Source organism: Calidris pugnax, unplaced genomic scaffold (assembly GCF_001431845.1).
Source record: "Calidris pugnax isolate Ruff unplaced genomic scaffold, ASM143184v1 scaffold30, whole genome shotgun sequence".
NCBI lineage: Eukaryota > Metazoa > Chordata > Aves > Charadriiformes > Scolopacidae > Calidris > Calidris pugnax.
In genome coordinates, this window is record NW_015090776.1 from 364,676 (window position 1) to 391,215 (window position 26,540).

Genomic DNA, 26,540 nt, shown 5'->3' on the forward strand with positions numbered 1-26,540 from the left:
GGTATGGATAAGGAATTGTCCTCTTTTTAACTTCCCCAATTAATTGCAAAAGGCCTCAGTAATGTCAGACTGTAATTCTTCGGGGGCACATTAATTGCTTGATCATTAGCTCTAGTTTTTAAATTTGTAGCTGTTGCAATCCTTTTGGTTAGTTGAGCGTTCAGAAAGCAACTGTTCAAACACGTATCTGCCGCTGGGAAGAGCAGCTGGTTTGCTTGTCTCCTCAGCAGCAGGATCCATAGCTCTTGAGTATTTGACCAGTCAAACCAAAGTCTCTCTTCTGAAAGCCATTGTGGATATTTCAAATGCCTTCTGCCTTTCTTCTGTTAATCTGTTTGCTTCTTCCTTGATTTTTTTAATCCTGGTTTAATCATTGTGTTACTGTTATAGCCATTTGCATTGACAAATGCAAGAACTCTTAATTTGAAATGAAAGGAACGTGTTCTAGACAGGCTTGTCTGCTATTAACTCCATAGACTTAATCATCTGTGGGCTTGAGACTCCTTCTGATTGGCAGAAAAATTTTCCTAGGTAATAGATCATGAAACCATTTACTATTAAGTGTTGGTCACTTCCCCTTTCTTTTAAATAAGCTGTAAGTGATGTATAATATCATCCAGAAATTACGTCAGTCATGTGTATCTCCCCTGAAAATTTACTATTTGAGTCACATGCAGGTTGGATGTTTTGGCAGGTATAAGCAGGGAGGTTTAAGCCTCCTCTACACGTGTTGTCTTCTAATATTCATGCCCTAATGGTGCAAGTGGTTGAATGTTGAGTGAGAATAAGAGGTCAAGAAAATGAGGTCAAGAAAATGATATATTACGTTTCATAGCTTTTTTTTCTGTTGTTTCCCTGTGAAACTCTGAATAAATAACTTTATTCAACAGTTTTCCATTCTACAGAATGGAAAGACGTTAGCTCTTGCCTCACAGGGTATTGTGAAGCTTAAATAATTGTAAATTGCTTTGAGATTTTCTGTTGGGGAGGTACCGTGGTAGTACTGTGATATTGGTGGGGTTTTTTTGTTTCCCTTGCGTTGTTGCAAGCCAGGAAGTTTCAAATGAGGGATAACATCTTGACCTTAACTGGCCCCGTTTTCCTAAGGTACTTCACGGGCTGCCAAATAGGAGACTTTTATGAAAGTAGATAAAACTTCTTCCTTTGTTTTCACAGTCAAAATAAAAATTACTGAGGATAAAGCAAATCTTGACTCTGATCTAACTGAGCCTCAGTGAGTTTGGGACAGAATTGTGTGCGATGATGGCGTTTGTAGTCCTCTCTCCTTTTCCCTTTGCTTTTTTTTTGTTTTTAAAATAAAAGAAGGGTGGGAAGGTGTGTTACACACAAACTTCCAGGATTTGCTGTGGGGAGGGAATTTCTTTTGTTGCTGAGCTGTGTGCCGTGGGCAGGCGCGGAGCGGAGCCGGGCGCTGGGTGCGAGCAGGCCTGCGCACCGCCCCGGAATGAGGAAGTGCAGCGCTTGCCCTCGGTTGACAGCGTTACAGCCAAGTTTCAGGGAGCAAACAGGAGGGAGGGAAAAAGAACCTGAGTCTGTCAGAAACACTCTTCGGGGCTTATTGCAGTAGTTTTGTTCATGGAGCTCCTCGGGTGGAGGTAAGAAGCTTTTTCTTCTCCCTGCTCTTCTCTGATCAAGCATTCTTGATCAACCTTTCTCTCTCTTTTCAGAGGTTTTTTCTGTGGAACTAGATATGGAAAACACAGCTAGTGTGATTTATCCTTTTCTGTGAACCGTGGAGTTGGCAGCACTGGCTGTTTGTGTGTGTGACTCCAGCATGCTTTTTGAGAACAAAGTGTTGAGTCTCTATAAACAACCTATTAGTTTTGGCCTGTCAGGGTTTCCCATGGGTTGTCAGATCAGTTTTTTTGCTAAAATGAAACTCAGGGCTTTTTAAACTACTGGATTCTGTACTTCTCCTCAGGAAAGAGAGGAAAGATACTTCAGTGTTCTCAGAAATGCTGTTTATTACATGGAGCACACTGGAATGAAGAACTTATTTACTTGAATAGGTCCTGTGGAGCACTGGTGATACTGGTGGTATCTGTTTGGCATTTAGGCAAATATGGAGGGGTCCAGTCGTTGGGTTGGATTGCACTGTGGGTATTTGGTAATCCTGAATTAGTTAGGAATTGTTTAACTATTATGTGGTAATTTCATTTAGGCTGTTGATGTATTTTTAATCTCAAGTGCAAGAGAGCTTTTGAAGTGGTTAATGTATCATAGAACCAGCCTCACAAGAGAGGGAACAACATCTTTGGCTGGGTTACTTTTTTTCTCAGAAGTGTGTGTGTTACTACTAAGGAGTAACAGCTTTTAAAAAAAATTAATAAATTGATATTTTCTTTATTAGATTAAATTATAGATTAGCCAAGAGCTATATTTGCATGAGCAGGTCGGTTGGCAAGGCTGAGTTTGTTTTGGCAGTGAGGAGCTGCTTTAGCGTTAAGCTTTGCACTCAATAGGCACCACTTGTGTGCTCACTGTTAACTGTTACAGGAAGTTCTGCTTGTTTTATTTCTGAGTAAGACTCAGCAAAAACGAAATGCCTTCGGGACTAAAATAAAAGCAGGCAATAAAAAAAAGTTGCTGTTATTCGAAGATGGAAATTCTGAATGTCAGGAAGGTGATGATACTGTCTGGGTGAGAAAAGCTTGGTGAAATGCTGTAGGGAGAAAAACAGGGGAGCAGGTGAATGCTCTTAGGAGCTGTATATACTGAAAAGACAGAAACTGAGCAGAGGGTGCCCCGTAGGTGTGCTGAGTCATCTGCCTTAAACTGTAACATGACTGACTTGGGGACTGCTGCTGGGAAAGATCAGGGCTAACTTGTGCATGACGAAGTGGCACATGATACGTCTGTGCTGGCCTGGTACACCTTCGGTCCAAACAACACGTTTGTGAGGGGAGTCAGTGTTATACTTGGTACCTGTACCGAAGGACTCGGAGAGTACAATTAAAGGGAGTTAAATTTTAACTGAAAGCAGAAGAGAGTTTTCCTGTGTGTCATCGTGTCCAAAACTCGATGCCAGTGGATGTTGGCACAAAGCGTTCTGCGTTTTAAAAGTGTTTTATTCCTGAGGGTTGAGTCTGCAAAGCTTTCTAGCTACGTGTGGAAGGCTCTGGTCATCACAGATGTAACACCACTTGGACAGGACAATGTTACCCCTCTGTATTGTAGTATGGCAGAGTAAGGACTCTGATAAAGCCCTGAGTGGTTGTACTGGTGGTTTATAGAATGATCCTGTCTTTCTCTGAAACACTGGCAGGGTCCCAGAGGAGATGGGTCACTGATCTGATTACAGCGTGACATTTCCAGTCTGGGTTGAAGGATGGAATTTCAAGGGGTTTTGGCGGGTGGGGAGGACCCAGAAAAGAGGAGAAGTTTTATCAGGTTCCTCTAGCTGGGGATAAAAACAGCTTATGCAGGGCTAATTAGGAGTAGGGGCTTGCATACAAGTATTTCATAAGTTCAAACTCAGAAATGACAAAATAAATGTATCTCTGGCCCCAGTGTAGTATTTAAGGTCTGTGTCTTGGGGCGTCTTCATTCTTAATCACAGCTTTTTGTCCTACAGTTTCTGAAGTGTGGATGCAGCTTTTTAGTTTTTTGTTTTCTTGAGTTTGGGATATCTTTGTTTTCCTCAATCCATACACAAACAAGTGTTATTGAACTTATGTTATATATACACACACACATATATATATATATACACTATATGTATATATACTTAGATATTTATACTTATATGAACTTATATATTCACTATATTTGAAGTGTAGGAAGCTAACAAGTGTGAAATGCTTGGTAGATAAAGAAGGTGGGTTAAAAATGATATGTGTGTATATATATAATATATATACTATATGTATATATATTATATATACTTATATATTTATACTTACATGAACTTATATTCACTATATTTGAAGTGTAAGAAGCTAACAAGTGTGAAATACTTGGTAGATAAAGAAGGTGGGTTAAAAATGTCACGGTATTATGGGAAGGGGGATTTTATTTAAATAGGTCTTTTATAGGTGTTTGCATTCTTTGCATTTTGCTCACCTTTGGCATAACACTGGAGAGAATCTTTTTTTTTTATTTAAAACCAAAAAGTGCTATACCATGAAAGTGTTAGTATGCTTTTCCTACCTTATCTGTACAAGGAAGTGTTCTGTTTCTCTGGTGATGATGGCTCCAATAGCTATCTCTGATAATGAAACTGTCTTGTTTCCATGATTTTATTGCTGTTTGTAGTCCCTCCTGTTTAAGGTAGCTCTTCGAAGATAGAGAATATTGTGTTTCCAGTTATTTCCAAGGTCATAGCAAGTCACAAACCTTGCAGAAAGATGCATATTTTTCCCAGCTTTGCTTCTTACGTGGGTACCCCATCTGTTGCTTTGTTCCTGGGGGAGATTGATGTTGTATCTCTGCACTTGATGCTGCTGCCTTGTCTGAAGATTGAAGAGCCAGCAGGAAAACTGGACCATGTATGTGGAAAGCTGTGGCAGCAGCAGCAGTACAGGGTTTGGTGTCAGTCTGGACGCATGCAGCTCATGAGCCATCAGCCCCTGGGATGCTGTTTCCCCTCTTATGCAGGAATTCTACAGTTCTGTGCTGATCTGCTTGGGAGATTTATTAGCAGAGCAGGGTTTGTTGCTCAAACAGCTCTTCTTTTCTCCTGTGGGGAAAAGGTTGGCTGGATCAAGCCAGTTAACCATCTGTTCCAGCAGTTAGACCGTGCTTAGAGAGATGATTTCCTGATGTTTCTCCCAGCCATATTTTCTATTGTCAGTGCTATCTGCGGCCTTCCTCGGGCATTTAGGCACCAGTATGTGTCAGTAGTCTCTTGAAGTGAGGGGTGGGAGAGAAGCCCATCATGGGTGAGGGAGAATTGCCACCCACTGGTGAAGTGTGCCTCTCTAGGGATTGCATATCCACAGTCAGGGCTGTGGGGTTTCCATTCACGTGTGATGTACCCTTATATTCTGGCAGTTCAATACCAGGCTTGAGTTCATTTGGACCCTTCTGAGAGTTGTGCTTGTGTGTAAGCTTTGCTTCTGTTGTTCTCCAGCCTTTTGAGACCTGCCTTGATAAGAGATGAGGGATGCCACTAATTACTCCCTCCCTCCTGACACTCCCCAAACTTCTCGTTCAACTGTTGAGGTTGTAAATAAATATGGCCTATTTCATTATGGCAGTTTTCTGGAATGGCCAGAGGTACAGGTAGGAACAACATGTTTCTCTTTATTTACATTTTTTTTTCAGTTAGTGAACTCATGTTAAAATTGTGTTCAACTCCTTTTTTCCAGTTCAGAGCCTTGGTTTATGGAGTCTCCATGTCCACATCTGCTTTTTAGTGTAGATGGTATGTGTACCATCTACACATCTTAGCTTCTGGTTTTAGATTTCCTCAGCTAGTAAGAAACTGCTCTTTTCCTTAATGCTTGGTTAATGAACAACGTTTCAAATAGACTGTTCAAATTGTTTCTGAATTGCAGATGAGTGCTTGGTTAATAAATAACATTTCAAACACTGTTCAAATTGTTTCTGAATTGCAGATGAGTCTGGGAAATTGTTGGTGGATATCTTAATTCTAGTGTGGTAGAAAGGAAGCATTCAGCTCTTAGATTTGGAACCTCAAATGTTATTTCATAGCACAGCAATACATACACTAGGTTCATCAGGCTGTGTACTGCTCTTTGCAGAAGGATTCTTTTGGAGTTTCAAGGTAATTTCTATAATAAATTTGGTTTACACAGAATGATTATTCTGGGAGACTTAATACCAAAGTTTACTTAAAATATATAAAGGAGGGAAGACTTAGAAATACAAATTTCCTGGATGTTTTAGGCAGTCAGCTCAAGTAACTTACAAGTGTAAAGCGTTTTCCTTTGGGTTATAATCATACAATAGTAATGGGAATTATGTGGTTACTCTCAAGATGAAAAAAAATACTGATTTGCTATTCAAGAGGTCATTTGAGGGGAGGCCATGACCCTGAACAACCTTGGCAGATCTAGTTGTGCAGTGGCAGTGTTAGGGTTAACCCCACACGGTGCCTCTTCCTCAGTACCTCCCTGTCTGGGTAGTATTGATTTCCTATTGATTCCTTCTTGGCTGGTAGATGGTGTCTGAGTGGCATGGTACAGCATGGTACATCTTCTTTTGAAGATAGTTCTAAAGCTAATAAAAAATTTTGCTTCTAAGCTTTTAATGTTTTGTTGCTGAAACATGGCTAAAAGCTTAACTAGTAACTTCTCATTGTTTGTCTTGGCAAAATGATGGTAACTGTGAACAACATCGCACTCAATTCTGGAAAAAAGCCTGAGGCTTTTCAGAGTCTCTGTTTTAGCATTAGATTTTTTTTTGTTGCTCTTTTAAAATACTTTGATTCTGAATTGCACAAGTCCCAACTTGAAGTTTTTCTCTGCCTTTACTTAGAATTGAGATTTTAATTCTGAGGTTGTTTTTTTAACCTAAAACTTGATAAAAGGTTGCTTTTTTCTCTTATATAAGAACTTTCTATCTAAACAGATATTAGCAAGCCAGTGCACACTCTGGTACAAAGCCGAAGCCAGTGGTGTGTGGGAAAGTGAAACTAGCACATTTGGGTGGCTGGGGTGGTTTTTGTTGTTTTGCTGCTTGATTTAGAAAAATCTGTTTGGTAGTAAATCCACGTGACCAGCCCGGGTTTTTACTAACTTCATTGGTAATAGGAAGTAAGACAGACATCAGAAATTTTTTTATTACCAATTTTCCTTTTGATAATGATTCCTTTTCTATCACTCCATCTGTCTACTCTTACATTTCTCCTTACATGCAGAGTTCTGGTTTTGTTTAATTTTTATTTTTTTTTGTCCCAAAGAGATGTCTCAGCTTCCATTCCCTTACAATTAGTAAGATTTGATCCTTTTAGCATTTTGATTCAAAAGTGCCAAGTAATAAAGACCTCCCAGCTTCTCTTATGTTGGAGTGTTTCAATGTAGTCTCTCACTGTGTTAAAAAAATCTTACTTTTTCTGTCAATATAATGTCTAGGTAGGCAATTGTTTGATTCAGAAGTGCCAAGTAATAAAGACCTCCCAGCTCCTCTTATGTTGGAGTGTTTCAATGTAATCTCTCAATGTGTTAAAAAAAAACTTACTTCTTCTGTCAATATAATGTCTAGGTAGGCAATTAATGATATAAATTAGGGTTACAAAAGGGTCCTTGAGAAACTGTTGTTGCTCTTTGAGTCCAAAGGGTCTTCTAGCAATTTCCTTCCCGCTTTTGAGGCGTGGAGCTGCTGGGTGGGCAGACAGAAGGCAAGTTATCAATGCTGAGTTACACCCAGGGGAACTGAGATGTGCCCAGATGAACCCATGTGGTACCACCTCACTCTGCACACACCAGCTTGTGTGAAGGTGGTTTAGTAGCAGTGTGTGATATTACCTAGTGATGGGCATGAGCTGTATTGCATGCAGACAGTGTCTGACTGTACCCTGAGCTGTTCCTCCCTCGCATCTTGAGGGTATGACAGCTCAGATGTCTCCACAGAGTCATTGTGAGCCAAGTCAGAGCCCATTGAACTCTGAGGAAACCTTACTTGTGATAGAGGTTTTGAATGAAACCTTGTCTAAGCAGAATTATTTGAAACTTACAATTAATACTATTTAAAAAAAAAAAAAAGTTAGTGGAATAAGCACAAGAGCACTTCAAAAACTGTCTTTTTTTAATTCAAAATGATAGTTGATGTTAATTGGCTCATTTGTAAAGAAAAAAGAGAACATAAAACCCAAAAGCTAATTAGTCTTACGTCTTCAATGAGACAGATAACTATCTGGGGGGTTTTTTTGTTTGTTTTTTTGGTTCTTTTTGAAAGCTGCATAGCAGCAAAAACAGTTTTAAGTGGCTTTTCCAGTGCCAGAGACTAGCTGGAATTAAAACAAGTCATGACTCAGTCCTCTGTTAATGTCAGAACTGCACTCCTAGTTCAGCTACACTGCTACAAGTAGTATTTTACCTAGCACAAAGGATTTCACATGCCAGCTCCAGCAGAGAATGCTAACTTTCTGTTTCTGTTTTCTTCTAGGTTATGTTTCACACTATGTGCTGACTGTCTGTACTTACAGAAGATATTTAAAAACAAACAGACTTTTTTTTCCAAGATTTTGATTCCAGTGGAATCTGTGCTTTAGATTTTTTTGTCTTGTCAATTAACTCCTGAAGCAATGCCTGTACAAGCTCCACAATGGACGGATTTTCTCTCCTGCCCAATTTGCACACAGACCTTCGACGAAACCATCCGGAAGCCCATCAGCTTGGGTTGTGGCCACACTGTCTGCAAGATGTGCCTCAACAAGCTCCACCGTAAGGCATGCCCTTTTGACCAGACCACTATCAATACAGACATTGAACTCCTTCCTGTGAATTCAGCCTTGCTGCAACTAGTGGGTGCTCAGGTATTGGTTTTTTGTTGGTTTTTTTTAACATCTGTTTCTGTGTTGTTTTCCTTTTTTTATTTAACATGGACAATTCATGAATGAAGAATATGATTCTGTCTTAATGGTGTGTAGAGTAGACATCTACCTTTTTGTAGACTGACTTTAAGGAATACAGGTTTTAGACCTTTGACATGCTGCAGTAGAGGTGCCTGGAATGGCAGTTCAAATCTTGCTCACTGTGATTTTGTGTTACGTATGATTTAGTATCACTGTGGACTGTCACCAGAAAGGGCTGATTCTCTTCGCTTCCTTTTTCCCTAACTTGTGTCTAGCTGTGCTCTCCCAAAAGGATGAACTGGATCAGTGAGCTTGTCTGGTGGGAAGCCATTCTTCTTCTGTTACTTGCTTTACCCTTGTGATGGGTTGCTCTGAAAGCAGGAGCAGGGAGTAAGGGAAGTGGGACCGACCCCTCTGGTAGCAGCCTTTATACTGCCTTATGTTTAATTTGAAACTGCTCTGGAAATGTAACTTCCTGAGCTCAGGTATTAATCAAAATCCATATAGGTGAGTGGGGGGAGCCTGCCTGAGACACCCCTTTCTGCTGGAATGAGTACTCGTGAGGTCAGCTGGTCCAGTGATCTGATGGGGATGAGTACTCCAGCTGTACTGGTACTGACAGTAGCCTCAGGAGAGGAGTAGGGATGTGTTGTGTTGCAGCACAGACTTAAATTGGCATAAGTTTATGATGGTTAGGTCACTGGGAGTTTCCTGTGACCCATACCTCCCGAGGCTGGGCAGGATTGTGGACTTGGGGGCAGGAAGGACAATCGTGTCGAACTTACGGGTGAGGAATAAAAGTAAAGATGGGATGCAGTTACCTGAGAGGGGTTATTGTTTTGTTCTGTTCTGCTTCTGTGTCTGGGCTCAGCTGAGTTAGAGGTAGCAGAAAAATCAATGAGATCCATAGCCCAGGGAAAAGAGAAGAGCTGTGGTGTGGAGGAACTTTGAAAGGTGTGGAGCAAAGAAGGGTGTTCTTACGATGCTTTTCATTAGATACTGTGGCCCAGAGAGCCAGACGTGATCTTGCCACTACTTTTTTCATTTGGTTTACCAAGTAATGTGGCTAATTTGTTGTTCTTTTGTGGTGTATAGCATAGAAGCTCAAATGTGGTGTATTTAAGAAGTTTTATAATAGAGTTGTGTTTCTGGCTGCGCTGAGTGACTCATCCCGCTCTGCAGGAGAGAGCGATGAGCCTGTGCTTCCATTTCTGTGATACGTGTACGCCACCATCTTTGAAGAGCTTCAAAGGGGTGTGAAATCTGTGGGTGATCCCAGAAATAAGTATTGTAATTCTTTTTCTCCCTTCTGTCTTCTTCCTCTCTGGAGTTTCTAGAATAGTTCCAGCTGTATCCAAATGTCCACGTTTATGATAAATGTCTCTTGCCTCTTGTGTTTTTGGGTTGTTTTGTGTGCATTTGTTAAGCTTTCTGAGAAGCTGTGTGATAGCTTTAACTTGATATTTGCCCAAATTAAAATTTCTGTAAAAACAAGATCATCTGGAATTAGATGGAAAATCATCCTGCCTCTGCTGCAAGTAATTCAGAATTTTATTCTGGTTTTGCTAGTTAGTCAACCAGAGTTCCCTCATCCATATGCCTGTGAGTTATGAAGAAGGAAGAATAGCTTCATTGTATTGTTTGTCTTGAGAATGCTCTGAAGTCTAGGTTCTGACATTGAACTAATATAATTTTGTGCTCCTTTTCGCATCTTAAATTCTTATGTTATTAAGCTACATAGGACCTTTTTTCACAATGACCTTAAACCTGCAAATGCCATGAAAAGAGACAGTATTGCCTTCCCCTTATTTGCCACTCATTCCTGCGTGTACGCTGCTCGCTGCATTCTGTTAACTAAACAATAATCCCTGATTTTAGCTGTGTTTTTATTACTGACAAACTTTCCCCTTAAGAGAAATTTGCACCACCTCCCCCTCCAGCTTCTAATTTCAATGAGCATGTGAATGAAATCAGTGTAACTCACTCTCCTTTCTCTTCTTTCCTTTTTCTTTCCTGGCACCTGTAGTAGTGTTTACCAGATTATGGAGTAATGGGACTGATGTACTACTCTGCTGTGAAGGACAGGGAAACAGTTGCTATTTTCCACTAGTCTCTCTAAGGCCATTTTTTTATCTCTACACAGAAAAAGTCTTGATTAAGGACAAAAAAAAAAAGAGCACTTTAGAGAAACTACAGTAATTTTGAACTCTATCCCATTAAGAAAGTGGGCTATCTTTGGTACATATCAATAAAAATGATCTGTGGGCAACAAGCCAGTTTACAGAGCATGAGTAGTGGCGACAGCTTTAATGAACAAAGCCTGTTTTCTTGTTCCACTTCTTGGTTTAGTTTCAGGAGGGTGTATGTGTCATTAATGTCCCCTCATCTCCAAGGAACCCCCGTACACCCTAGCCCTGAGTCCATGGAGATGTGTGATACTTCTATTTTTAAATGATAAATTCAAAAAAACCTCAAGTTTCATTTTAAAGGCAATATAGTACAACACAATTAAAGCTTTTATCAAAGAGGGGGTAGAAGAGCAGTTTGTTCTTTTCCCTTTAGAGAGGCTTCTGGGAAGCTCACACATTTATGAGCGTCGAGGGCTTTTTTGCTGGAGGCAGAGGAGGAGACCAGGCAGTTTGAAGAAACAAATCTATTCTGCTGTGACTGGCAGCAATGACAGGATTCCAGGGCAAGTCACGGTTGTTGGCTTTCACACAGGCACAATACATAAAATAAGCAGGACTGTACTTCTGGGGAAAATGTACTAAATTTGTCACTCGGGCACCTGGGGAAGCAGTAACCTATTTCTCTGACAATAGCGTTATCTCTCTGTGTAGGTTTCATCAATTTAATGGTGAAAAGAGTTTGTTTCTTACTTGAATTCCAGGCTGTTTCTCAAAATGAAAACTGTTGCCCAGGCTTTAGCCACCCTTGATGTGAAAATTAACTGTTGGAGAGACACAAATTCCTGTTCCCCCACTGTAGTGTGGTACACATCAAAAGTGATTACAGGGTCTATTCTCGAAGGCAGTAGTGGGGCAATTCAGCCCACGTGTAGATAAATTCAGCCACAGAAGATGATGGCAGCAAGAAGGGATTATAAGGAGAAGATGACAATTGTTATTCCTGGGAGAGCTGGAAATTGCTGAGCACCTGAGCAGGAGCTAAGCATGTTGTGAGCTGGCCTTGGATACAAATCAAAAAGGCATTCATGGAATACCTTGCTTTTTAAACTTCTTGGGTTTCCTTATTCCTTATGGGAATAAGGTTTTGAATTTTAACTATTCGAGCATCCACATATTACTCACTATATGCAACTATTTTAAACATTCACCAGGCCAGTGTTTTGAAGGTGCATAATCATGGATCTGTCATCTAATCTCTTCCCTCCTGTTTTTTTTTAACACATGAACCAGCAGTGTGCACATTCCAAACAGGTGACGTGAAGTGACAGAAATTCCTGTGGTACTTTAATTTCTTTCATAGCCTCCTGCTGGACATGATAAATATGATTTTAGGCATTAGGCAATGGAATCATGTATATGAGGAGAGAACAGGTGGGGTGATCTTAACACATGGCCCTTTCAAAAGGGGAAGATGACAATTGCAGAGATATTAGTGGCACACTTAATAATGTATTGTAATTTTTGGTGAAACGAGGTGTCACACAAGAGGAATTATCTGTGAAGAAGTTGTCCTTAGTACAAACTCTTGAGGAGCTGAAGACAGTAGGCTTTGTTTTCTGTTGTTCTGGCTTTGGGTTTTTGTTTGGTGGGGTTTGTTGTTTTGGTTTGGTTTGGGTTTGTTTGGGTTTTTTGTTTTGGTTTGATTTGGATTTGGGGTTTTTTTGGTGTTTTGTTTTGGGTTTTTTTGGGGTTTTTTGTTTGGTTTTTTTTTTTTTGGCAGGAAGCAAATCATCCATTCATGGGGGGAAAAAAAATATGGAGGGAAACAGTTTTCAAACCAGACAAAAAGGGGTTTGGTCTGTTGAACGTGTTCTCATTCTGTGCAATTAGATGTCTAATGGTAATTAGTGACAACTCAAGCTGACATCCTTCATCAAATTATACTTAAATCACCAATTCAAAATTGCTGCCTGGTATGAGGTGATGCTTTAACAATTCTTTTCCAGTCCCCTTCCTCATGCTGTCATAACCTGCCTCTTCCCCCAGCCAGAAGCAGTCATGCTGATGGGTGACATTCCACTGCCAGGACACTCACAGCCATTGCCAAGGCAGATGCACGCAAAACCATCGCAAATTTCAAGTCATTAAACATCTGAGATGATTTTCCCTGCCTTGTTCCAGTCCCCCTTGGGAGGTGTATATTACATTATGTAAATACATTCGCAGTGAAAACTGCGATAAGGGTGTGGTGTCTGAGAGAATGGAATATTGAATGAGGATTAAAATAATGAAGTCACTCTGCAGGGCATCTATTTTGAGGAGCTCGAGAGACATTGTAAACAGAAGTGACCAGAAGGTCCTGCTTGCTCTTGAAAGGCTGTTTTGCAAAGGGGAAGTGAAAATGCTTTGAAGTTGTATTATTTCTCATTTGTCCCTCAGCAATTCCACAACAGAGCCAAAATTAAAATTCAGCTCTTCTGTGACTTTTATGAATCATGTCTTTTATAATTTTTCCTCTTGGTAGATGCTATTTTTATAATTGTTCTAACCCTAAAATATTTTTTTAAAGTCTTAGAAGTGCATATGGTAGAACTGACAAAAGGGCAAATTATTTGTAAGTGTTACTGTGGGATGTATCACATGAATGAAGATGAAATGTTGGGGGGAGAAATACATTTCTCTGGTCCTGAAGACTCCTGAAACCACAAAATAAGCATCGTGTTTTATTGTTCAATACTATGCTTGTTCCAGCTTAAGATGAAAGTTAAACTAATCTCTTTCAGGCTCAGTTTGTGCAAGGCTTTTAGACTTTTACACTGAAGCTTCCTTTGCAAAGAGAAGAAATGGGAATAAAATGCAGATACAGTATTGAATAGCTTGATTAACTCTGGGGAATTTTTTCCTATGCCAGCTTTTTCCTGGGGGAGGGGGGAAGCTTTCTGTTAGTTGCCTGGATAGTCCTTGTGTCTCGCTGGTGGAGTTGTGCTGTGTCTGGCATTCCAACCCACTGCTGTGAATGTGTGCTAAACCTGCCTTCATTCAAGATGGAAATCCACAGCTGAACCCTGAATCCTGTCCCACGTCTCTTCCAAGCCCCCTTTGTCCGCTGGCTGTTGTAGTTCAGGTTGGCCAGCACCAAACTGAATGCTTGCAGGAGCAAATAGGGATTTGCACAAAATATATTAGGGCAGTAAATAGGGAAGAGAGAGACTGTAGTCTCTGTCTTGGCACAAACGCAGGAGATGAGTGGTGTTTGATCAATAAGCAAGTTCTGCTTGTGTAACTCCCTGGCCAGAAGCAGGCAGCTAAAATGGCAGTGCCTTTGAAAAGGAGGTGGAGTATTCTCTTAACGTGAAAGCAAACGTTGAAGGTGTTAATGTTTGTTTCCCAAATCCCAAGGAAACGGTCCAGCTGAGACTGTTGCCCTAAACAAATGCCACTTCATCCCCAAAATTAGAACAAAACCAAGAAACCCCCCCTCCCCAAACTTCACAATTGGACTGCAGTCTGTGAAAAGCATCTGCACTAACCTTGGTGTGATTAAACTTGGTTGTGGTTTTCCCTTCACTAGGAGTAAAAGAAGAGGTGTCTGATCTTGATTATGTTAATCAACTCTCTTACTTGCAGCTGATGGGTTACATTCTGTGACTATTTTTTTTGTCATCTACTGTAAAAACAAGAGTTACGTAGCTAGTAACTTCTTATTTTGCAATGTGTGTCAAACAAGCAGCTTCTCCCTAATAGATGTTAAAATCTGTAGAAGTGTAATCTTATGATACAAATGGTTTTCTTTCCATGAAAATTGATAGGAAAGCTCCTGTCCACATTGGTGGTGGCAACCATATGTGTGTGTGTCCAGCTGAGGCTGTTGCCCTAAACAAATGCCACTTATGTTAAAATCTGTAGAAGTGTAATCTTATGATACAAATGGTTTTCTTTCCATGAAAATTGATAGGAAAGCTCCTGTCCCCATTGGTGGTGGCAACCATATGTGTGTGTGTCCAGCTGAGGCTGTTGCCCTAAACAAATGCCACTTCATCCCCAAATTAGAACAAAACCAAGAAACCCCCCCTCCCCAAACTTCACAATTGGACTGCAGTCTGTGAAAAGCATCTGCACTAACCTTGGTGTGATTAAACTTGGTTGTGGTTTTCCCTTCACTAGGAGTAAAAGAAGAGGTGTCTGATCTTGATTATGTCAGTTTGGGGGTGTGGTATCAACTCTCTTACTTGCAGCTGATGGGTTACACTCAGAGACATTTTTTTTGTCATCTACTGTAAAAACAAGAGTTACGTAGCTAGTAACTTATTATTTTGCAATGTGTGTCAAACAAGCAACTTCTCACCCAATAGTTGTCTAAATCTGTAGAAGAGTAATCTTATGATTCAAATGTTTTGCTTTCCATGCAAATTGATAGAAAAGATCCTGTCCCCATTGGTGGTGGTAACCATATGTGTGTGTGTGTATATTTTATATATATTCACTGCTTTTATTTGCTGCTGTGAGTTCTGCTCTACCCATGGCTGGGTTGCATGTGAAGGTGTAGCGGGTTTGTAGCTGTCTTGAACTCAAGCATTAAAGGCTTGTGCTTTTAGATGGAGGGCCTGGGTTGGTCCCTGTAAGCAGCTCTTGGGATTAGCATGCTCTTACTGCCTGTGGGGTAGTGATTGATTTGGAAATAGAAGTTGAAGCCTGAGATCTGTTTGCACTTCGGTAGCATATGCAAAAAGTGCTTGTGTTTTAGTCTTATAAGAAATTATTTTATTTGCTGCTGCCATCATAATGCTACCCATGGCTGGGTTGCATGTGAAGGTGTAGCGGGTTTGTAGCTGTCTTGAACTCAAGCATTAAAGGCTTGTGCTTTTAGATGGAGGGCCTGGGTTGGTCCCTGTAAGCAGCTCTTGGGATTAGCATGCTCTTACTGCCTGTGGGGTAGTGATTGATTTGGAAATAGAAGTTGAAGCCTGAGATCTGTTTGCACTTCGGTAGCATATGCAAAAAGTGCTTGTGTTTTAGTCTTATAAGAAATTATACTGTCAGTAGTGGTTTTGAGAAACATTAGTACAGTGCTATACTGCACCCCCAAATTTGTTGAAAGCTTTAAGAATTTAACTGGAGGAAAACAAACAAAATCAATACTGTCAGTAGTGGTTTTGAGAAACATTAGTACCGGTTCATTATCCTGTCAGTAGTGGTTTTGAGAAACATTAGTACAGTGCTATACTGCACCCCCAAATTTGTTGAAAGCTTTAAGAATTTAACTGGAGGAAAACAAACAAAATTACAATTTGGGAGGCGGTTGTTTCCAGCATTTCTTTGAAAGATCCTGATTTTTAGTGACTGCCTAGATGAAGAAATAAATGCCACAATCAAAAAACCAAAAGCAAACCCAACAAAACCAAAACCACAAAAGCAAAACAACCCAAGAATGTGCCTGGCCTGTGTTGACAGACTAGTACTTGCAGGCTGTGTTTCTATGTACTGTGTAGGATACCTTGATCTTGCTGCTTGATAATTGGGTCTAGTGAGAATATGTTTCAAGGGTGTCCTAGTATATTTGCTGCTAAGTCTTTATCCCACTAATCCAAATAGCTCCTATCACTTATCCCCAGATGATTTTAGAGCTGAGGCCCTAGATATGAATCTGTCCTTACCTGCAACCCAGGGTTTGTTGTCTGATTTGTTCTGATCTATTTGTTTGGTTGGGTTTTTTGGCCAGCCAGCTTTGGGCTTGTCTCAATATGTGTGTTGTTTCAGCCAAAGTTTTATAGTTACAAGAATTGCCATGTTTTTCATGTAATATTTTTTTTGGTCATACAGTAAGTCTCTGCTTCTATTTCTTGTCTGCCACTAAATAAAAGAAGTATGCTAACCATAAATTTTTTACATTTTTTTGTCTTAATTTTTCCTGATTCTTTTAATGCTATTTGTTTGTTAAACAAGCTGAAAAAATGCTTAATAATATAGAAAAAAAAAAACAACACAGAAGGGGAACAAAACAGGAAATGCTTGATATTAACAAGCTTGATGTGGTGCTTGTAAGCATGACTGCCACTTATTTTTGCATATTCATCATAGATGTACATGTCATCTCCTTTCAGGTTCCTGAGCAGCAGCCAATTACTTTATGTAGTGGAGCTGAAGATACCAAGCATTATGAGGAGGGCAAGAAATGTGTGGAAGAATTAGCGTTGTACCTCAAACCACTCAGCAGCGCGAGAGGTACTTCCTGCATTGTTTCCTTTGCAAATGAAAGCTGGAAAGAAATAAGATGCAAAACAAACTTTCCAAGTGACTAGTTAGTCTGTTTGAAAAATGGATATTGATTTTTATTTAGAAACAAATTGAACTAACTTTCTTAAGCATTAATGTTATGTCTTCACTTAGTGGGAGAGGGGGGACTTCAAGTCATTTTGTCAAAAAAAAGTACTGGAAAAGGCTGAGGCATTTGGCCACAGTATAGTAAGTTGAGATAAACTTAGGAAGTTGAGTTGACCTCTGCAGACTAAGTAAAAATAATTCTCCTTTTTTTTTTTTTTGAGTTCTGCTTTGTTGTGAGAACTGCTTGTTTGTGGAGGAGGAATTAATTGAAATGAGAACGTTAATGCATATAGGATATATAAGAAATAAGTAATATTCTGTTTATACAGGATCTTACACAAAAGCTATATCAATCTGAGTAATTCTAATTAAGCAAAACTACAGTAGGTCCAGGAGTATGGATTTTATCTATCTTACGTATGGTGGACTTGGAAAATCTGTCAACCCAAGTGGTAGAAGTGAACATCATGGGCACCAGGTTTTCAAAAAAGAATTTTTTGCAAAAAGCTGTTTCAAGCTTTTCCAGGTACTGCAGAGTGACAGCAGCATCACCCGGAGTAGTAGTGACCCAAGGAACAAGCTCTGTGTTGTGAAACAAACTGGGAATGGCAGCCCCGTGTCTAGCGAGTCACTTCTGCCTTTAACCTGGTTTCAGTGGCTCCCAGCACGTTTGTGAATCACAGGTTTTGCACATAATTAAACATCACCCAGACTGTTCAGTTTGGCTAGGCCAAATCAGTGGAGATATCAGATATAGATAATAAATGTCTTGTGAAAGGCGGGAGTGATCCCTGAATGCTGTGAATAAGGGAAGGAAGGACTGCAGTATGATAAGCACATAATCACCCAGACTGTTCAGTTTGGCTAGGCCAAATCAGTGGAGATATCAGATATAGATAAAAAGACTAAATGTCTTGTGACAGGCGGGAGTGATCCCTGAATGCTGTGAATAAGGGAAGGAAGGACTGCAGTATGATCCTATACTTGAGGACACACCTGGGAAATCCATATGGAAGGGTGCAGGACAGAACTCCAACATGGGGAGATAAATGTCTTGTGAAAGGCGGGAGTGATCCCTGAATGCTGTGAATAAGGGAAGGAAGGACTGCAGTATGATCCTATACTTGAGGACACACCTGGGAAATCCATATGGAAGGGTGCAGGACAGAACTCCAACATGGGGAGAGAATTCATTAGAGGTTCCACCTTCTTAGAGAGCCAAATCAGTCAGTCGTAAGACTTAAACCTTAAACCTTATTCCTGGGAAAGCTGGCTCCCAGAAACTGTTGGCTTTGAATGCTGAGTAAAAAAAACCAGACAAAAATGAAATTCTGATATGTCTTCTCACAAAGTGGATATCAGGAGAACTGGGTTTGCACTTCTACAGTACAGTGGTTGAAGGCTGGCATAAGAAGAGGAGACTTGAGGTAGTTCATTTTATCGATTTTTATTTTCTGCTTCATTTTGTGTTGAAGGTGTGGGTCTTAACAGTACAACTCAGAGCGTGCTAAGTCGTCCCATGCAAAGGAAACTTGTGACATTAGTTCATTGCCAGCTGGTGGAGGAAGAAGGGCGGATCAGAGCCATGCGTGCAGCGCGGTCGCTGGGTGAAAGGACAGTCACAGAGCTCATTCTTCAGCATCAAAATCCTCAGCAGCTCTCTTCCAACCTTTGGGCTGCGGTGAGAGCCAGAGGGTGCCAGTTCCTTGGACCAGGTATGTAACATCCTCATCACTCTGTACAACTACTTGAAAGGACGCTGTAGAGAGGTTGGTGCTGGTCTCTTCTCACAGGTAATTAACAATAAATCGAGAGGGAATGGCTTCAAGCTCCAACAGGGTAGGTTTAGATTGAACATTAGGAAGGAATTTTTCACTGAAAGAGTGGTCGGGCATTGGAATAGGCTGCCCAGGGAGGTGGTTGAGTCACCGTCCCTGGATGTGTTTAAGGGCCGTTTAGATGCAGTGCTGAGGGACATGGTGTAGGGGAGGACTTTGTAGAGTAGGGTAGATGGTTGGACTCGATGATCCCAAGGGTCTCTTCCAACCTCAATGATTCTATGATCACTGTACTACTTCTATCCTAGAAGTAATTCAAGAGTGAGGAGGATTGATAAATGGATGTCAAATAGCCTGGGTAATTTTTGAGGCAAGGGCTTAATTTCTTAATTGTAGGTCTTCAGAATTAGCAATATATCAACTGGGCTGCTGTCACGGACTTTCTAGCATTGTTAGTGCTTTTGCAAGTCTATAAAATTCTGAATAACGTGTCCTTCTGTTCTTGTGGTAAGATAAAATTAGCTTCTTGCTATTCTTTGAAGAAGTAAAACCCTTCTAGGAAATTAAGGCTACTAGAAGTGACTGGACATGGCTTCTTTTCCTTCTGTAGGGTACTAAAAGCAGTTGTGGGGAGAGATTTGTTACAGTGGGGAAGTATACATTTTTTTAAAAGTTCCATACTTAGAAATTAAATTCCTTTTCCTAGAGTACTAAAGCACTCAATTTTGCTTAAAATTAATAAAGTCTCATTACTGAAAATGTAGACTTTGCTTGTTGAGTACCAACAAAAACACCTTGAATTATGAAGCTAATTTCTTAAAACAAAGAAAAAAACACAAAGAAGCTTTTCCCCACTGAAGCAAAGGAAGGAAGACTTAAGTTTGGAATGCTAACTTTTGCATCACTGCAGGGAAGAGAGGCTTGTTACCTAGTAAAATATGCAGTGCTACAGCACCTCATTTATTTGTGTAGGCACTAATTACTCTTTTACCTGCATGGGAACCAACCTTGCCCTTCTTCTTCTGCTGATACGGGTGTGGGATATAGACAATCCACTTGGAAAACTCTTATATTAATAATCGAGAGGTGTATAAACAGGAACAAAGAAGTATCATTTGATACCAAATATAGAACAAATAATAATTAAAAAAAATAATCAAAAAATCCTATTTCCCCAGTCACAGTCTGGGAATCTGGAAGTGCTACTTCCCTCTTTTCTCTCCCTTCTTGCTCATCTTCCTTGTGTGTGTGTGTTGAGGGAGTTTTGTAGCTGCCCTTTACTTGTAGCGAAACAAGAAAGTCTGCAGAAATTTTCTTGGTCTTCTCTCATCTTTTGTCTCTTTTTCTTTGCACTTTCCTTCCCACCAGCAATGCAAGAGGAGGCTTTAAAGCTGGTTCTGCTGGCTCTGGAAGATGGATCTGCCTTGTCACGAAAGGTCTTGGTTCTCTTTGTGGTTCAGAGGCTGGAGCCGCGATTTCCTCAGGCTTCTAAAACTAGCATTGGGCATGTTGTCCAGCTGCTTTACAGAGCCTCATGCTTTAAGGTAAGAAGATAATTCTGCTTGGAGAGTTCATAATGCTATGAAAACAGTTATTTTTTTCATTTTCAATTTACATTGTCCTGCAATATTAAATGTGCCTAAAAATATGTGTAGTTATAGAAAGTGTTACTTAAGTCCCATGTGTGTTTGGAGGGTTCTTTGTCGTGCAGCTACGATGGGGTGTTACATAGTAAGTCCCACGTGTGTTTGGAGGGTTCTTTGTCGTGCAGCTACGATGGCAATGTAGGCTGAAATTACAGCTTTAGTCTGTAAAGCTGGGTTTTTACTCTGTCCAGGTGTAATAGAAGCACAGTAACAAAACCAGTGAAGTAGTATAACTTATCTACTTAGAAGAGGCTTAAAGCTGGAAAATCCCCAGTTCTGTTAATTGAGTAGTGGTATGGTTAGAAACGAAGAGATCTGAGGCTCTTGGATGTCAGAATTATAGAGAGAGAACTTAAGCTGCCTATTGTACTTTACAGCATTTCATGATCCATTCCTGGGTGCTCAACTTAAATGTCATTCACTTTCGATAAATGAGAAGAATGCAAATACCTTGATTGGAGCAGTAAGGTGTGGGTGCTGTAGGAAGTACGATACCACCAATATCTGGGTCAGAGTCTGAGTAAATTACGTTTGGTGTCAATTTCATAGAGGTTTCCCTTTATGAAGACCTAACAAGAGCGTGTTATTTTAGTAGGACTAGTGTTCACTGCATAGTGTCATACTTCAGTTTGGGAGGAGGAACTTTTGTTGCTGACTGAAGATTCATTTGCGTTGGACTTTGCATAATCTCTGCCTTTAAACCGCTTAATTGCATTTGGCTCGTTTCTCCCCACTAGGTGACAAAGCGAGATGAGGATTCCTCCCTGATGCAACTGAAGGAGGAATTTCGGACGTACGAAGCTCTGAGAAGGGAACATGATTCCCAGATAGTTCAGATAGCTATGGAAGCAGGGTTACGCATCGCACCAGATCAGTGGTCCTCGCTGTTATACGGAGACCAGTCTCACAAATCCCACATGCAGTCTATCATTGACAAGGTAAAGCCACCTAAAATCAGCCCAGTCTACTTTGTTGGCAACTGTAGTGGATTTAAATGCTTGTAATGTGAATTTACAAATTGTGCCTCTGTGTACTCACCCATTAATTATTTGCCCTGTTATTTCATTATGGCCTAAATAATTACAATATACATTTGTAACCTAATGAATCTTTATCCTTCAACCATTTTGTTCTTTTATTGTCTGCTGTACTCAGCTTAAACCAGGATACAAACCTATTGGAGATACTAGACTCTTCAGAAATCTAAACTAAATGGTTTCTGATACTCTGTATTTTATTTTTTTTCTGGGTGCCACCTAGCACAGAAAAGAAATAGATTAAGTTGCTAGAAATAATACCAGCCTTCATTTTGTCTGTTTAGAGCTTTATTTTAACCTGCACTGTCAAAGAATTGTGTGTTCTTAATGTTGGAGAAGGAATTTAATAGAAGGTGGTGAAATGGGCTTGTGCAAAAAAACCATTTTCCTCCAGTTTAGGAAGAGAGCTCTTGTGAGCTTGTGGAGCAACCATCTGAAATGTTGAGGATTGCTTTGCCTGTAGAAAGTTAATTATTGTAATTTTTTTAAGTTGCAGACCCCAGCCTCGTTTGCACAGAGTGTTCAGGAATTAACTATTGCTCTTCAGAGGACTGGAGATCCAGCTAACCTGAATCGTCTTCGACCTCACCTAGAGCTCCTGGCAAATATTGATCCTAGTCCAGGTAATTCTAGATGTTAAAAACAAAAAACCCTTTAACTTACAGTTTAGCAGGGGCAGCTTAACACTGTTGAAGGATTGAAAAGTGCTCAACAAGTGGAAGGAAACATCCCCCAACTCATAAACTTAAGGTTCTTGATTGGTATTCATAACCAGCTTGGGAACAGCAGTAATCTGTGTGAGGAAATGAACTATTCTGAAGCTAAAGTAGATTCCAAAGTATGGCTGGAATAATTTCACCACTTCTCTGAAGAGAGCTGCTTTGTTTGACGGTGTTTGGGTGAGCGTGGATATGGATGTTGAATACATATAATGCTGTGAGGTTACATGGTGTGTACTTTATATTGGGCAATGTTAACTAAGGGGAGTGGCAGCAGTCTTTGCTTCCTCCTTTCCTCCTTTTCCCTTTTTTAGTACACATGCTGCTATTCAAAACCTTATTTACAAAGCAACAGGAAGATTGATAGAACCACTCTGCTTAATGCAGAGCCTTAGCTGTCACTCTGAAATACCTTTTTCTCTCCAGCTCTTTACCAGAGCAAATAATTTGTTTACAAACGAGGGAAAGTCTTCAAGAAAATACTTACCAGATGGAGGGCTTTCCTTAACTAATCTAAAATCTGTATATATTTTTCTTTGTTCTAGAAATTCTGTGTATTAGTTTTTGATCTGAGGTCTCTGAGGACTTTCCTTAACTAATCTAAAAATTGTATATATTTTTCTGTGTATTAGTTTTTGATCTGAGGTCTCTAGCCTGCAAACATTGCACTTGGAAGACTCTTTTAGAAGCCTCTTAAAAACATAAGGCATCTTAAAATCATAAGGCATCTCCCGTGTTTTTGATTCCAAAGTAGAATTTTGATAGATTGGATAAACAGAAGCTGGGCAAAAATCAGTCTAGACAAGAAAGATTTCTTATCCTAGGGAATTTAGTATTTTTCTTGGTAATATGTAATTCTGCAAAGGTGTGAAAGTCTGGGAAGGGGAATTTAGTTGGAAAGAATATAAAGGGAAATAAAGTCTGAGCTGGTGACAGAGGAGAAAAAGATGGAAATTGTTGGAAAAGTCAACAGCACTGAGAGGATGGACCACCTGAAGGAGAAGGGAAGAGACAGAACGGAGAGTGCCATGGCTGAAGTTTTCTTTTATACCTGTTAGTATTTGTAAAAGCAATATCCAAAGGGAGAGGAGAAGAGACAGAATGGAGAGTGCTGTGGCTGAAGTTTTCTTTTATACCTGTTAGTATTTGTAAAAGCAATATCCAAATAGTGAGAAGGCCTGAACTATGACTTCAGGACATGAAAAGTTGTAGCTCTTAGTTTCCGTTTGTATAAACGAAGCCTGATCTTGATGTTTCTCTTCTCTGCTGTTGAGTTGCTTCCCTGCTCTTCTATAGGTACCTTGAAGCACATCTGGAAGAATTTAGCCCTTGTGAGGGGAATAGAATGTAATTGTCCTAAAGAACTTGAAAGGTGCTAAATGAAGCACTTTGAGGTCCTGTGTTTTGCAGCAGAGTGTGTAGGCACGTAGTGGGAGTGTCATCTGCTGGGATAGACTAAATTATTAGAAAAGTGCCCCTATACAATTAGGACTTTACAATTTATTCATGTTGCTGTGTGTTACACCGTGGTCTGATACATAATTTGCCTTGTGACATTTTTCCATGTGAGAGGGATCAATTTCTGTTGCTGTTCAGTGACTCTGCCAGCTCGATCTGGGCCAGCGATGATGCTATTTATACAGAGTGATACTACCTACAGGAGTCTGAATGCAAAGAAGGATTTTCAGCCTGATTTTTTTTTTTTCATTATGTACAGAGTTTGTATGATACATATTCTTTAGAGGTTTTGTGGGATATGAAAGTTTTGGTTTAAAAAAAAAATCATTTAATAATAGGCTTGCTGACTTATTTGGTATTTTGTGCGTGGTTTGATCTTACTTTGGTAAAAGAAAATAAGTTAGCAAGCCTATTATTAAATTATTTGGTATTTTGTGCGTGGTTTGATCTTGAGTCTATAGGTAGCTTTATTCTTTAAGTGGTGCATATCCCTGAATTAAGGTGCTGAACACTTTTTATCTAATGACACACATTTCCAATAAAATCCTTTTGGTTGTCTAGTGAAGCAATATTTTGGTATAATAATGGAGTCTTTATACCTGGTTCTGAAAAATCCTTCTAATTTTTTATATTCTCTGTTTGCTGTCAATGCAATAGATGCTCCACCTCCAACATGGGAACAACTGGAAAATGGACTAGTTGCTGTGAGGACTGTGGTTCATGGCTTAGTGGACTATATCCAAAATCACAGCAAGAAAGGAACAGATCAGCAACAGGTAAAAGCTACATCATTTAGAAAATGCTTTTCCCTACATTTTATTGGCTGTGTCCTATAGTAAAGATTTACTAATCTCATCTGGAGGGATTTGGTTTGAGGAGCTGATTTAAAATATCACTGCTGTGTCACAGTTATCAAAGAAGACACAAGAAAGGGAAAAATCCAAACCCAAAACAGCACACGCCCCCTGCAATATCTGTTGTCTTAATTTGCACAGTTCACCAAGATGAAAAGTGTCTGATCCAGCTGCAAGTTTAGAGAAATGAATAAATATCCCTTGTGACTAGAGGGTAAGGAAGAGAAGTCGGGGTGCCTGGCACTATGATCTGTGGGGATTTTCTTGGCTTTGTTTTAATGTGACACATTACAGCCACTTGTCTCTGTGATAAAGAAATAGTTCTTATACCTGTGCTTAATGTTTTGTGAAGTTTAAAGATTAGGAAGACTTCATATAAAAGTATCATCCAAGTTCCTGAAACAAAACTTTTGTTTCAGAAATGAAACGGTGTTGCCAAATATATATATATATATATATTACCTTATCTGATAGTTATCTTATCAATTGTTCCTTTGATCTCATTCCATTGTATAGCTAAGTTGATATAAGTGCTCACTGCTGCTGAAAGACAGAGCTGCCTGTCACACATTCCCACTCCCTCCCCAGCTTTGGCACTCATCTCTTGGAGAGCTGGTTCAGGGAGCTAAACTAGTAGAAAAGGTTATCTCTGCAAAAAAAAAGGCAAAATTAGTGAATTATTTCTGCTTTTTTCTTACCTTTTTGCATTCACTGGGGTGCCTAATGAGCAGTCACCAGCCAAAGGAAAGCAGTAGGAATACATAAGTAGAAATAGCAGTGGGAAAAACAGTGAGGGGTTTTGTTCTGGTGAGACCATTGCCTAGACCTGGTACACGCTGTGCTGCTTGGAAGGGAACCCAAAGCCTCCCACATGGCAAAGGGGACAGAGTTTTGCTGGCTGGCAGCAGTGGCCAGCAGAGGGCTGTGCAGTTTAGGCACACCCTGCCTAAATCCTGTTTTCAATAGAGTAGATTCCCCCTCCCCCCCAAAAAATCAGTTTGCAGATGACTTCTTATGGATTTACACCTTTTGGCTGAGTTTTTCAGAGAGCGAGAGTTTACTTTTACAGACCTTTCCCTCAGTAGGAACTCTGATAGGGTATTTCTGCCCTCTGATTTAATTCTGCCATAAAAACTGTAAGAACTTAAATGTCTTTGAGACCATCTCTGGCCTTCTGGCAATGTATTTAGAGAGACTGGCAAATGGACGTATGTGGGACAGCAAGACTGCAATATGTGGTTGTTTCTTGGAAAACTTAAGAAAAATACAGAGGACAACCTATACCCTGCTGATCTGTGTAAGAATAAGATTGCATCCTCAACTATTGATGGATGTAATTAGTGTAGATAGTGAAGAGGTTTTTAGTCCAAAGGGGAGTAAATGGGAACTGGATGAAAAATAACTCTCATAGAGATCACAGGGATACTCAAGTGCCATTTTGAGCTAGCAGAAAGCAAGGGAAAAGTAACTGACTAAATTGTATTTATTTTCAATCTACCACAAAGCTTGATGAATATTTGGCAATTTCTGATTGATCATGGTTATTTTTTTCAGGCTATAACAGTTTTGTCCGCGTAACTGTTTCCTGAAACACAGCTGCCATCCAGTCATGCTTCAGGAAAGAATTTGAATAAAAGTGTTCTAAAAACCTGATAGTGACTTAGTTGTCAAAATATCTACTCTTGAATAACCAAATAAGAATACTGCTCCAGTCATCTGTTTCACATTATGTACTTCTGGAACATTTAAATTGAAGGAATTGTCAACAGTCATATATCAGGCCTTTAATAAGAGGATAGGTTTGACTTTTGGTTAAGTGCAGTTATTTTCAGGTATCTCACCTGTTTTTTTTTAACCTTGTCAGCCTCCTCAGCACAGCAAGTACAAGACATACATGTGCAGAGACATGAAACAGAGAGGAGGATGCCCCCGAGGGGCCAGCTGCACCTTTGCACATTCACAGGAGGAGCTAGAAAAGTAAGTGCATCTCTTCTGGTAGAAATCAGTCCAATCTTTGTTTCATCTTACCCATAAGAGTTATTTATCATGCCTAGGAATGAGGAGAGGAGGCATAACTTACCTGATACATTAGCAAGAA

General features: G+C 40.0%; 1 protein-coding gene across 8 annotated transcripts in view; it reads left to right on the plus strand.

The window, feature by feature from the left end:
- Positions 1–26,540, plus strand: part of RC3H1 (ring finger and CCCH-type domains 1) — a 60,588-nt gene that overhangs the window by 15,284 nt on the left and 18,764 nt on the right. For 6 of the 8 annotated variants that reach the window (XM_014948424.1, XM_014948440.1, XM_014948455.1 and 3 more), the window contains exons 2-9: positions 8,092–8,461; positions 16,731–16,851; positions 18,426–18,665; positions 20,097–20,272; positions 21,112–21,312; positions 21,902–22,034; positions 24,246–24,364; positions 26,307–26,419. In XM_014948424.1, coding sequence (XP_014803910.1) covers positions 8,231–8,461; positions 16,731–16,851; positions 18,426–18,665; positions 20,097–20,272; positions 21,112–21,312; positions 21,902–22,034; positions 24,246–24,364; positions 26,307–26,419 — 1,334 coding nt within the window. In that variant the 5' untranslated portion in view covers positions 8,092–8,230. Of the gene's footprint in view, positions 1–1,524; positions 1,617–8,091; positions 8,462–16,730; positions 16,852–18,425; positions 18,666–20,096; positions 20,273–21,111; positions 21,313–21,901; positions 22,035–24,245; positions 24,365–26,306; positions 26,420–26,540 lie in introns of those variants that run through there. The other 2 variants (XM_014948433.1, XM_014948448.1) reach the window with 2 other exon arrangements.